The sequence below is a fragment of the Atta colombica genome, unplaced genomic scaffold (assembly GCF_001594045.1).
Source record: "Atta colombica isolate Treedump-2 unplaced genomic scaffold, Acol1.0 scaffold126, whole genome shotgun sequence".
NCBI classification, from domain to species: Eukaryota; Metazoa; Arthropoda; class Insecta; order Hymenoptera; family Formicidae; genus Atta; species Atta colombica.
The window spans coordinates 1,292,819-1,306,621 of record NW_017259213.1 but is presented as its reverse complement, the minus strand read 5'-3'; the positions used below and the strand labels follow the sequence as shown (position 1 = coordinate 1,306,621).

General features: G+C 41.3%; 1 protein-coding gene across 1 annotated transcript in view; it reads left to right on the top strand.

Moving 5' to 3' along the window:
• Positions 1-13,317, top strand: part of LOC108684135 (semaphorin-1A) — a 198,562-nt gene extending 185,245 nt beyond the window's left edge. The window contains exons 2-9 of the mRNA XM_018188248.1: positions 1,698-1,794; positions 4,756-5,165; positions 8,610-8,698; positions 10,591-10,732; positions 11,351-11,699; positions 12,035-12,648; positions 12,724-12,934; positions 13,029-13,317. Coding sequence (XP_018043737.1) covers positions 1,698-1,794; positions 4,756-5,165; positions 8,610-8,698; positions 10,591-10,732; positions 11,351-11,699; positions 12,035-12,648; positions 12,724-12,934; positions 13,029-13,308 — 2,192 coding nt within the window. The 3' untranslated portion in view covers positions 13,309-13,317. The remainder of the gene's footprint in view (positions 1-1,697; positions 1,795-4,755; positions 5,166-8,609; positions 8,699-10,590; positions 10,733-11,350; positions 11,700-12,034; positions 12,649-12,723; positions 12,935-13,028) is intronic.
• The last annotated feature ends 486 nt before the right edge of the window (positions 13,318-13,803 follow it).

Genomic DNA, 13,803 nt, shown 5'->3' with positions numbered 1-13,803 from the left:
GTGTGTGTGTGTGTGTGTGTGTGTGTGTGTGTGTGTGTGTGTGTGTGTGTGTGTGTGTGTATCCATGACTCGAATTACATAAATCAGGTAGAGGGTGGTTCAGTGGTTGACATTGAGTGGCAGTTGAATGTGCAAAGCCCAGAATAATTATCATACGCATTCCATAAGTGAGGTTCAAATGCGGACGTTTAATTACATTTAAATATGGCGCAATTAGCTAGATTATATAACCATTTATGTTTGTGTTGCAGCGCTTTTCAAATTATAGTGTAATCGAAATTCAGTCGCAGTTAACCGATAAACTATTTAAATAAGTATGCTTCGTATTATATTTCATTGCATAATGAAGTTAATTTTTTGTCATTTTTTCCTGATGAAATTACGAATAATTTGCTACATAATAATTAATAAGATAGAAATAAAAACGTTTCCATTTCAGTGAACCGTTTTCATATGAACCGTTTAATCGTTGTCCTCATTTCTTGTTGCTGATGCGATTGGATGCATAAGTACATCTCTTATCATTGGCCTGAATCACAGTTACCGGATGCACGAGTCGGATCGTCTACATTGAGTGACATCCAGGATATGGGATCGTCTGATAATTACCCTTTTAATTATACAGATTGTTCCCGTATCGATCGATCGATGACACTGGAAATCGAAGAGAATTTTTAATTGATATTTGTAAATGACTGTTCTACATACAATGATTTATTAACAGAGAGAGAGAGCATCGACCTTGATGCCATTGATATTAGAAAATTTAGAATATAGACATGAAAACTTCGTACCATTTTTGCACATTTTCTATGTTCGAAGATGCAAATTAAGAGATGCATTGATGAGAAACATGTTAAAAACAATTATTTATTGTATTCTATTTATTGTTATCGTAAAACATTATTATTGAGGAGCATATTTCTTTTTATACGTCACATATGACGCACTAATATTTAATAAGCTCATATTGCTTTCTCGCATGCTACATATGCTGCGCGTCGTCAGTGTGGCAAAGCAATTTATGCATATGTCCCGAATTGCATGCACCGGATCCGAGATTGCTACGATCGCCATTGATTGCCCCGGAAATTTCTGCTTATTACACTCGGGGATCCAGTGAGGCGTTCATTAACGTTTCGCTTCGCAGATGTTGAACATGACTATTTCGTTGTCCGAAAGAACATTTTGTACGGGCAGAAATACAGTGTACAAAATTCACGAGGTTTGAATGTAAAGTATAACGAAATTGCAGTACGTGTCATTACGTCAATCCTTCTGCAGTATTCATGTTACGCTTGAATTCGGCAATCGATTTTAATGCACTGAAAAAGTGTACAAAACATCAACTTCGTGAATTGTGGTCAATAGATAATTAACGAATAATGGAATCGTTTTTTTTTCCAACTAGTGAAGTTAAGAAAGACTGCTCACAGTTCGCTAATAATCGATCAGCATTGTTCATCGAGTCCGTGGTCAAAAGGAAGCTTATTACGCTTATTAAAGCCGGCTTCCGGTCTTTCGCGGCGGCGCGGCAGGGGGAGGAAGGGTGGGATGGGGAGGACGAACCGTCGACTGTCACAAAAGAGCAACGTCGATGGCCGTCGACGGCTAATTAGATAGAATAAGGTAATTCCACTTTTCAAACGATAGAACAAAAACTAATCCGAAACCTTTCCTCTGCTTTTCTTTTCCAGGTGCGGAGGATGTGTTCAGGTTTACGGGAAACGAGACGCACACAGACTACTTTCGGTTGGTGCTCAGGGACGGGAACTATCTTATGGTCGGCGGAAGGTAAATAGAGGATTCATTTGAAGCTAGTGCTTTAATTAAAGAGCCGCTTCTTCTTCTTCCATTTCTTCTTATTCCTCTTCCCCTTCGCCTCTCGTTGCTTCCTATAGTCTCCTCTTAGTCCTCCCACCAATCCATCTTCCGACGTATCATTGCGCCACTGTCTGCACGAGCGCTCGAGAACGTTGGTGATCATGAAGTAGATCGAAAATCGTGTAATTTCTTCTATATATTACGTGTAAACTCGTTTTATCGCGTAAATTGAATACTTGTCCATGTTGGAAAAAATAACTGGTTGCATTAATTCTAATGAGATTCTAATAAAAAATGGACAAATCAGAATTTTTTCGTTGAATCTATTGTAATTCTAGTTGATGATCAGAATTCTGATTGATATGATCTGAATCTCTTGGCTTGTTCATTTTCATCCAGAAATTTTTCTCAATGCAAGAATATTTTTTAATCCAACTCCTAGCCGACTTCTCTTGATTAAAGTCGATTTGGAATTCTGCCGGCGGCACTTTGTGTGCGGTGGCATGTGGAAAACATTCGCGAAATCTCCGCTTGGCCAAGAGTGCGGATTTTTAATTGCGATTACATTAAATTATGCATTGATCGTTATCCTGGAATGGACTTTAAGCTATAATGATCATTTTAATCGTTAAAGTTAATTATATGTGTGTATCATCATGGATTTGTTGAAACGTCGTCATTATTAATTTCCTGTTTGACAATGATACTGCTAATCGTATCACAATTGTATACAGCCTTTAAAATGCATTATTAATCGGCATTGTACTCCAAGTTGTATAATAATTTCATTCTCTAATATTCATTGTAAAGAGGTATCAGAACAGATATTATCACTAAACAAATGCGTAGGTCTCGAAAAATATCTTTAATACAACATATCGCAATTATTTGTTTTATTCATTACATTTTATTCATTAAAAGCTAATAAACGATCAATTTCGTTGAATGTATATAAACAAAAATTATTATGTAGCACTATATTCCCTAATGAGATAATTAATCATGTCAAATATAACAATAGATGTCACATTAACACTGTTGGATATATTCAATCGATTATTGATGAGTCATGTATGAATTAAACTTGAATACTTATTGTTTGTGATATCAAACATTTTGTAATACTATTTCTGCGTATGATTGATCTTTATTATAAAATTTCTTACAAGTACAATAAAGTCACTCACAAAGAGTGCACTCTAAATTTCTTACAGTGAAATTTCATCACTCCAAGAAAGTAAACAATCATTCTTGAAAAAAAAAAATGAAAATGTTTCACGTCTTGAAAAAAAGTAATGATTTTCACTCTTTTTAAAATGAATTTTCACTTAAAAAAAGTGAGACTTTATTCTAAAAAGAGTAAAAATCATTACTTTTTTTCAAGAAGTGAAATATTTTCACTTTTTTTCAAAGATGGTTGCATTTTCACTTTCTTGGAGTGAGGTTTCACTAAGAAATTTAGGGGCTAAACGTATACAGTATCGTATTAAAATTTAAAGAATACAGTATAAAATAATGTGTAATTGTAGATGCAATATACAGGGTCTCAGAATTTATCGGACAATTCTTTCCGTATACAAAATGTACACTTGGATATTCTGCACAATAGAAAATTTTTTTGTTTCTTATTTCATGTTCTATTTAAATGTTTATAATTTTGTAGTTAAGCATTTCTTCATATTTAACACTTTTTTCTTATTTCCACTTATAGAATCTGTTCTCGCAGTTAGTCCGTTAATTCTGATAGAGATACCCTGTATATTGCGTCTATAATTATTTTATAAATATGTATAAATTATATATCTATATAAATGCAGGCTTTGAATTTCGTCATTAAGGGATGTATTCAAATGATTTGATTATGCCCTCAGTTGATCGATTAGCGCGCTTTCTTTTTTTTTCCCCCTTATTCTTCCTCGGATTCTCGAGCGTGCACGCAGATAACTCTATTCATGTTTCGTATGTGCTGAATGCACGCTGTTCCAACGTTGAAATCAGTCGGCAGAAGCAGCGATAATCAGGTCGTACACAGATTAAATGCATTGTGCGTGAATGAACTCTGATATATATCCAGGCTCGTTCGTTATTGATCGGATTACACTAATTGCTCGGCCGATTTGCCGAGCGCCGCCGTCGCCGCCATCATGACCGCCGTGTGCACACTGTCGATGATATGAAAATTTGTTTCTTGCTCGTTATGTCGGGCTTATAATATGAGAATACCTCGCGATTATTCTGCGGTCGGCAAAATCCGATCGGCGCAGCCGACGTTACTAGCACCGAGCGCGGAGAGATTCTTCCTCTTTAAAGTGCTTCTAAGCATACGGCGGAGTGCTTAATGAAGAAGAGTTAACGATCGACTGCCGAAACTTCACAAGCGCCGCTTTCTCAGCTAAATCCGTGCTAACCAGACAGCCTTGCTCCGCTCCGTTGATGTCTACTTTAGGCATCTAACTTTACAACTTGGAAACTCTTTCCTCTCCATCTAACGTACATTAGAGTCCTTTTGCTTCTCTGGTACTCGTAATAACGTTCGTAATACGAAAGATACTAGTGACCATGTCAGTTTAGAATTTAAAGAAGATTTTTGAAAGGACATTCTTTTTACAAAAATTTATTCAATAGAGATTGCATTAAATTCTTGTCATAGAAGTTTGATATATTCCTACTTAGATGTAACCGTTCATTATCCTATCAAAATAATTATGTAAAATGCTTAAATTGGTTGTTAGAATTTTAAAACTTCTACATAATTATTTTGATGATTCAAACAAAATTATTTTCAGATCTGTATCTACTTAAATATTTAATATTTACTTTTATTAATATTTATTTATACTTTAGTAGAACCGTTCTTTCCGTGAAGGAATCTTCATTTTTAAATATATAATCGTAAATAAATAATCAATTAACTATTATATCTTGTTTTAGAAATCTCGTGCATAATCTCAGTCTGACCGACTTGACGGAGCAGCAGAGGCTGACATGGTACTCGACAGAGAACGACGTGAAGATGTGTGTCGTCAAAGGTACACCCGAGGAAAACTGCCAGAACTACATTCGTATCCTCGTGAAGACCGGGCCGAACAATCTCTTCGTGTGTGCTACCAACGCCTTCAAGCCCATGTGCCGTGATTATACGGTACACGCGGGCAACTACACAATTGTGAAAGAGAAGGGCGGTCAGGCTAGGTGCCCGTATGACCCACAACACAACAGTACCTTCGTCTATGTCGACGGTGAACTCTACACCGGCACGGTCGCTGATTTCGCGGGTATGGACCCGATAATCTATAGGGAGCCACTGCAGACCGAGCAGTACGACTCGATGAGTCTGAACGGTGAGTGAGAAGGCTAATCCAATCGTCAATTCTCGCCTGGGTGATTGATGATGCTTAATGATCGCGTTCTGCTGATTTACATTGAAAGTCGGCGGTTAACTCCGATCGCAACTCGGGATATCAATTTTCATTTTCGCGGCGCGCTTTTGCCATTAATTCGACACGGTGACAAGTGCGGTTTGAAGTCGGTAGTTAATGATCGAAACTCCGAATATTAATTTTCATCGCGGAAAACTGTAAGTTATTATTAACGCGGCAAGTTGTAGATTATCAAATGTAGAGTGTTTAAAATGTTATTTTAAAAGACATTTTATAATTTCTAACGTTATTTTTGTAAAATGATAATTTTACTTATAATTATAAGATGAAATATTTATTCTAGAAACGCTTGGATTAATTTATTTTAGTTATTTATCGTTTCTAATTGTACCAAGATATCGAAGACGATTTCTCTGCAAATAGCGATTCTAAGAGTCACCAGATCGGATCGCAATTAGATCGAGCTAATTGGATGCGATAGATAGCTTATAACCCGAGATCCGATTAATTTAATCGTTACTTTCTAATTGCAAGGAGTTGTAGCGAAAGACCCGTTATTTGTATCTCTTGGAAGTTTGCGTTTCTGTATCGACTCTCAGTCCCAGCGCCTTGAACGAACTCCGCGTTTCTTAACAATAAGACAATAGTCGCGCATTTATCGAAAGTATCTGCAGAAGTTTACGGAAGAAAGTTACTGGGATTCACATTATCCAGAGAATCGAATAAGAGAAGTTTCGGAATGGAGGTGGACTGTGATGATCCGATATTAAATAAAAATGATCAATAAGCCAGACGGAATCCCGTACTATGAAGAAAAGGGAATTCCCGAATGAATGGAATTGCATGAAACTTTTCGCGGCGTCGCTTATATTTCACGTAGTTCGTCAGGTTGCCACTGAGGCTATTATCGTTCTCATGCACAACTTTAATCACATCGTTTTACCGCGCTTACCAACTTCTGAAATTATCCTATTAATATTCCGATGCGACATAATTATTGTCCATTATCGACCTCGTTATACCGCCGTCAAATGCGATCTCTCTCGGGCGCGAAGTGACCGGGATAAACACGTGTCTGAATGTTTGAAAATTCCTCGGCAGCTCCCGCATAATACACATCCGTGTCCATTAAAGTTCAACTGCGAGTTTGATTCAATATTTGCACGCCAAGTTTCGGTCGCGCCGGGTCGACTTTGAAAATCCGACGCGCGCGCCCGCTCCGGGAAAATTATTCGCGGAAATGTCGCGCGATCGTAGCCGCGACCGTGTGTGCCCTTCGCTGCTCCTAATCCACACGATGTAATTCTGGGATTAACCGTGCGTGTACGTGGTTCTCTAAGCTCTCTCTTTCTCTCTCCCTCTCATCGTACTTGCTCCAAGATTATTCCGCGGATCTTCCGGGCTCGTGTAACGACAGAACAGCGCGCTGCCGTGCCCATCGGCTTGAAATTTGCTCTAGAGATTGTAATGCGACCCCGTTGCATCGTAATATAGACCGTCTATAACAGGAATGCGATATCACACAGTCAGCTAACTGCTATGACTTTTAACTAACAAAATGTCATTATTATTTAAATCATATTCAACCGAGTGGGATTTTATTCCATTCGATGTCCAGAATTTTTACATGATTTCATATTTTTTTTATTTGGATATATTCAAAATATACGAAAATATACCGCACGTTTTTTTTTCTCTTCCATTTAACGAAATTTAAACACGATTTTAATTAACGTTGTAGACACAACAGATTTTTATCGCACTTTTTGAAACATGTTGATACACGCTATGATTTCCATGGTTATCGACGAGTTCTTTGTTCGCCTAACATTGCTGCTCATACGTCGCATATAGAGATCCTTTGTGGATTTAATAAATTAAAAACTGGTTTTCTTAGCGTTATACTACGGTGTATTATACATAACTTCAAAGTACTGTACGTCTTCGTCGTCACGGTGTTAAAATTGATACGTCACTTTGCTCGAGGCGGAGACAACGGGGGGCCTCCAGTCCACCAGGGGTATTTTAATTGAACGGTGTACGAGAGCGCTAATCAAGTTTCTCCACCCGTTGGACAATATTGATTTTCTCTTCGTCCGTCGAAAATTCAATTCTATCTCGCCGCCATCCTACGCCCCGAACCTCCGTATCGCTCCCTCGGCAAATCGCGAATCGAAAATCTCTGGACGAATAATTCCTGGCGAGACGCGAAAGACGCGAAAGACGCGGAGAAACGACGACGGACTGTGTCGTCTGGGAAAGGCATTTTTCTCTAATCGGTCGCGGAGGGAGTTCAAGAAAGGTGAGACTCGGGAGTACGACGGAAGTGTTTCCCTTTCGGGAAAAGGCTCCGATCTTCACCGCGAATTTTCTACGGCACTTTGTCTCGGGCACGGAGGTGCAGTTAAACGCGACGTGGGACGCGAGGTGGAAAGGAAGTGAGGAAGGAAGGAAGGAAGGAAGGAAGGAAGCGAACCAGCGACGACAGATAGAGGGAGAGAGAAAGAGATAGGAGAGCTGGAGGAGAGCTCTCTCGCTAAGGGGTTGGGTAAAACGAGGAGAATTTATGGGGCGGAGAGCGACGGGTCGTTCGGATATACCTACGTGGCGTGGCGAGATTAATATTACTTTATGAATCCTAAGAAGCTTATGAAAACCCTGTCAAGTTAATAAATCGATAAAGTTTTCCCACTTTATCGGACGGTCGACCGGAACCGCGACGCGACGACGGCGACGACGGTGGCAGCGTTTTACCGGGCGACGGCGTTGAAATAACCGAGAGAAAATAAAAGGGCTCCTTACACGTAGCTGGCTTATTGGCAGTGGTGTATACTTGGATGTTATATGTCTTTGATGTCGACATTAAACTTTCGCGTCCGAGTCACGACTCTTCACGGTTTGATTCATTTTCGCGTTCGTTGTTTTACCGATGGGATGATGATCATCAACAGCGGAGTTGTACGTAATTTTCGAGCGTTAATAATTAGCCTAATGCGTCGTTTGTCAACGTGAGTGTCTTGATGCACTTAATCGCCGGTGATTACACCCAATTAATTACCGCGTTTGTCGGAATTAATGGCACAATTAAGGGGAACGTTAGTTGGCATAAATAACTGTACTTTCGGTTGCCTTAACTTTTTGAGCCGCTCGAACGCGCGAGAATTAATGTTCATCGCGCGACGTCAAGTAGAAATAGAAGTTTTTAAATAAATCGCGGCGAGATCCCAACCCTTATTTTCCGGGTACTGTATGAGCGTTGTCTGCTTTATTACACACCATCGATTGCGTTCCAGTAGGTGGTTATTACGCTCATTTATTTATAAGAGGAATTTATGACGTCATTTACTATCGCCGTGTACGCTGGCAATAGCAGTCAGTAATAATGGCTACATATTCTAATTGCAGCACCGAACTTCGTGAGCTCCATGTCCCAAGGAGACTTCGTCTACTTCTTCTTTAGAGAGACCGCTGTAGAATATATCAATTGCGGCAAGGTAAGGAATCGTCGGCAATTAATCGTCATATATATCACCTTACACCCACATAAATTTCCAGAGGATGGAATCGCGTAGCTCGCAATTATTGGATTGCCGTAAACGGAGATGTCCGTCTTTTGAAAATCTCGAGCACTGTGGAACCGCAATGTATGCATTCGCGTTGGTCTAAATGATAAAAATCAATCATGCAGTTAAAGAAAGCGATACTCGCTTAAAAGAATGCTAGAGCCACGATTAAACTTGATCGATAAAATAGATTTGTTAATTGCAAATACAAAATTATATACATTAAGCAAAATATTACGTACATTAAGTAAAACATCAAGAAACGCATTACGTACATTTCTTCCTCTCCTGTATATCACATCCTATATATCACATTAAACTATCTATACTCAAATCGTATTTTTCCATTTACTTCTCTTATAAGCTTCAAAACCATAATTTGAAGATCTCTTTATATTCTTATTTTAAATATGGAGAAATTACTTTTTGTTGAATATATGTTTGGAATTATTTATATCATGTGAAGAAATAACCTACGTGATGACAGAAAATTGTAGTTTACATATTTCTTTACAATTTTTTTTTTTATTTTTCATACATTATAGATTTCTAGTTTCCTATAACTATTTGTGTATTTCTTTTTATTCTGGAGAAGGATTTTTTTATTCTGTATGAGGAAAACGAAGAAAATGAAAAAGTACAAAATGTCGGTATTACAGATGATGTCACACAACATCCCCTTAAACAGCACTAGTTTCACCATTAACTTCCGTCGCGTCATTTTCACGCGTACGATTTAATACTTCGGCCTTTTCACGGCGAATCGAAATTTGCATGATAAAGACCTGGCTCGCGACTATAAAAATCCCGTCACAATATTTTGTTCGACGAATTAGCGCACGGTCAACGGATAACAATAGAGTGGAAGAATCGCGTCGGATGAGATTAAGTTTCGCGTTGGATCCGGATAATACGCGCGAAAGTTTCGCGAAAACGAGTTCGTAGTCGCGTCGGTTACTCTCCCTGGACGTTTTTTTAATGGCGAGTAAGGCGATTACGATTTCTTTTGCCCGTCGTTTCGCATTGAAGATCAAGCTTTTAGAAGTCACTTCTCCTCTTCGTTACACAAGCGAATGTCTCCGGGTGTGCCGTGCCTGCGGCAGTGAGAACTGTGAGCGTCGGATTCATTGTGGACGAAGCTTAAGTCGAAGCTCGACTTATTGTCAAAGGCGGAGCCAGGCTTTCCGTGCTCTCTGATAATGACGCATAATTTTACGGCGAGCGAAGGGATAAATCCAAGCGAGGAAAAAGTTGGGACGCACGGAATTATGGATAAAGATTGCGGCTCCTCCCGCAGGCGAACGTCGCAGAGAAATTTTATGCGGCCCGGAATAAATTTATAATCTCGACGGGGCACAATAAATCATTCCGAGATCTTCGAAATCGCGCGAGCGTTCCGTTTTCTCCCGTTTTATATTCGTTTACGTGCTCGAGTACACGCTCGCGAATTCTATTTTAATTACAGGTCACGATAAATTTTCCTCTAAATCACCCGCGCTCGTTTTGTCCTCTTTATGTGCAGTATATTCCACAGTGTATTTTGCAAATCGCATTTTTTCTAAAAGTTACGGTACGGTAAATTTCGTACAGGCTGCTCCGCGCAGGAAGTTTCGCGGCAATCTTTATGCGACGCTTTGTGCTACCCGGAAACGTGCGTGTCACTTTAATAGCGCGCGTAAAAGCTGAAACTAGATTTCCTCATTCATTCGCTCGTCCTTTTTCCTCGTGACACATTTTTTGGAAAGTAGAGGGAGGAAAATAAAATTTTCTCGCCTTACGCTCTCTACAGTGAAATTTACGAGACGCAATTTTCGTGTTCACAGGCCGTCTACTCTCGCGTGGCGCGAGTCTGTAAATACGACCGGGGCGGACCGCATCGTTTCCGTAACAGGTGGACGTCCTTCTTGAAGTCGCGTCTCAATTGTTCCGTCACTGGAGATTTCCCATTCTACTTTAACGAGATACGTAAGTAGACAGATATATGTATCGCTCGTATGCCACCATGGACCATGCGAGTTTTTCGTTATATCGCCCATTGTCTTCTAAGTATAATATCTATACATTGTTGGAAAAATATTAAATTTAATATACTTTACGTGTCCTAAACGATTCATTCAAATTTATGTGTTAATTCAACACAAGATGAATATGTTAAAAGGTAGTAACAAATATTATTTAAAGAAGAAACACAAGAAGGTAACACTGACACAGTTTGTAAACAAACCATGGAAATGTATTTTTTTCAGTAAAATTAACATTTATGTTAAATTAATCCATTTTATTCATCTACCTTAGAATTTACATTTTAGAACGTTTTATTTTTACGTTATTTGTTCACTTATCTATAAATTGTGTCACTAAGAAATGTTGAATATCAATTTAATATAAAATCTTTAACATAATCACAATTATGTCAAATTAAGACTTCAAATATGTGAAAAAAATTCCACACAACAAACTACTAAGAACTATTAAGAACGTGAGTAGACCATTTCCAACACATATAGGTTTCTTTTTCATTGTATACCATTGCATTTTCGAGGATACATTCTCCAAGCAATTTAAGAAATATCTCGATCGCAGAGTCAACGACTGAGTTGATCTCGGGCCAATACGGCGGCACATCGGCCCAACTCATTTACGGTACCTTCACAACACCGGTGAACAGCATAAGCGGCTCGGCGGTATGTGCGTTCTCGCTGCAGGATATCGCCGATACCTTCGCTGGCAATTTCAAAGAGCAGAGTGCTATGAACTCCAATTGGTTACCAGTGCAGGACACGAAGGTGCCAGATCCGCGGCCCGGTCAATGCACCAACGATTCGCGCACACTGCCAGATCTGACGCTCAACTTCATCAACACGCATTCACTGATGGACGAGTCAGTGCCGAGCTTTTTCGGCCAGCCGATCGTTATACGTACCAGTTTCCAGTAAGTGAAAATCGCTCGAGAGATTTCGGCCGCGAGCCGAAATCCAAATTGAACGCAAACTAGGCGCGCACGGAGCCACGCTTTCGGAGCTTTCATCGCGCATCACCGCGTCGTGTGTTTTTGCATCCATGCGAGTGCGCGGTTTACATTACTGTATGCCCGACGTTGATAAACGTTTTTTTATTTTCCCTGCGGACCTTTTTTTTTCGTAGTACAGCGAAACGCTGCGAGTGAATCACAACATGTAAATTGGTCGTTTCGTGTGTTTATACGTCGATGATACAGTCGGGAGAGAGAGAGAGAGAGGTATTGATAACATGATTCTTCTAATCTAGTTACAGATTCACTCAAATCGCCGTGGATCCTCAAGTGAAGACTCCAGGCGGCAAGACTTATGACGTTCTCTTCATCGGCACGGACAACGGTAAGGTGATTAAAGCGGTGAACGCCGAGTCTGCCGATTCTCATCAGAAAGTTAGTCCAGTCGTAATCGAGGAGATACAGGCGTTTCCACCGACAGTACCGGTTCGCGGCATCAAGGTTGTTCGAGCCTCGCAGGCGGGCGACGGCCTCGAGGACGGTCGATTGGTGGTTATCGCTGATAGTCAGGTGCAAGCGTTAAGACTCCATCGTTGCTATAGCGATAGAATACTATCATGCAGCGAATGCGTGGCTCTGCAAGATCCGTACTGCGCCTGGGACAAAGTGGAGAATAAATGCAGAGCGTTGGTCGGCCCGGCAGCGACAGACGCCAGCAGGTTCCTGCAGAGTGTCGCGACCGGAATGCACGCGTCTTGCCCTGCGAGCAAGAGTCTTAACAAAGACGCCGGCAGCGTCGGCGCCATTTCCGCTAATCAGAACAAGTTTCCGCAGGACTCCATACCGAATAAGGACAGTCCCGGTGGTGAAATTATCAATATTATGCAGGACGAGGAACAGGACAATTCAGGTGTGCAGCTTGTCGGTCGATGTTTCTCGTTTTACATTATCGTACGTAACTGAAATGGTATTCTGTTATTTGCAGGTCCGGAAGTATCCGCAGCTGACACGCCTCCTCCACAATACTCGGTGGAAACTCTCGTGATGGCTGTAGTAGCGGGTGCGCTGGCCGCATTGTTCGTCGGCTTTGTAGCCGGTTATTTATGCGGCAGAAAATGCAGGAAAGACGAGGATGACAATCTACCATATCCGGACACGGAATACGAATACTTCGAGCAACGCCAAAATGTGAACAGGTAAGATATTTGCTTCAACCTGACGAGCAGACTCAGCGAAAGAATATTTTTTTCCATTTGCCGCTCTTAGTAATGTCTGCTTATCCACATTTAGCAGGCTGGCGCCTGAGCCGAAGCTGCTACCGCAGGAGGAAGTGACCTATGCGGAACCAGTGCTGGTTCCACAACCTCCGAAACTTCAGTCCCCAAAAGGTACCATGAGGAAACCTCCGCCAACGCCTACGGAAACTCTCTTTCAATTCCCGGACGGCTATGGTTTCCGCGGGGGTCCTCGTGGGGACAACTTTGGCACTCTTCGCTCTCATCAGGGCGACGCGTATCGCCGCAACGACGGCTTTGCGACCACGCGCAGCGTCAAGAAAGTTTATCTCTGAGAAACGAGCGAGGAGGGGGGTGGCCGTCACCGGAGCCTAGGACGGCCAGCGCGCAATCGCCACAACGCGACGACGGCCAGCAGAAGTAGTCGCGCTGTGACGTCCGGGGGACAGTCAAATCGTGAGCTCGCCGGCCCGAGGGCACTGGAATCGCCCTCGCCATCGTCGAGTGTGTCATCGAGTTCCCCGTCCCCTCCCTCCTCGTCACCCTCGCCCACCCTCGTACCGATCGCCATGAGCGGCCAGCAGCCACCACCGCCGCCAACGCCACCTTGCAGCTTCATCTATCGATCATAGTCGTCACCGTCGTCATCGTCGTCGCCATCATTGTCATCATCATCATCATCGTCATCGCCGTCGCCATCACGATCACTATCGTATTTTACTTTCGACTCGGCGACGCGAGGGGATGAGAGAGAGAGTGAAAGAGCGCGTTCTACAATCCTAGCGCGTTATCCCAAAATGTATAGAACGACTAATCGAAAGGAGAATCCA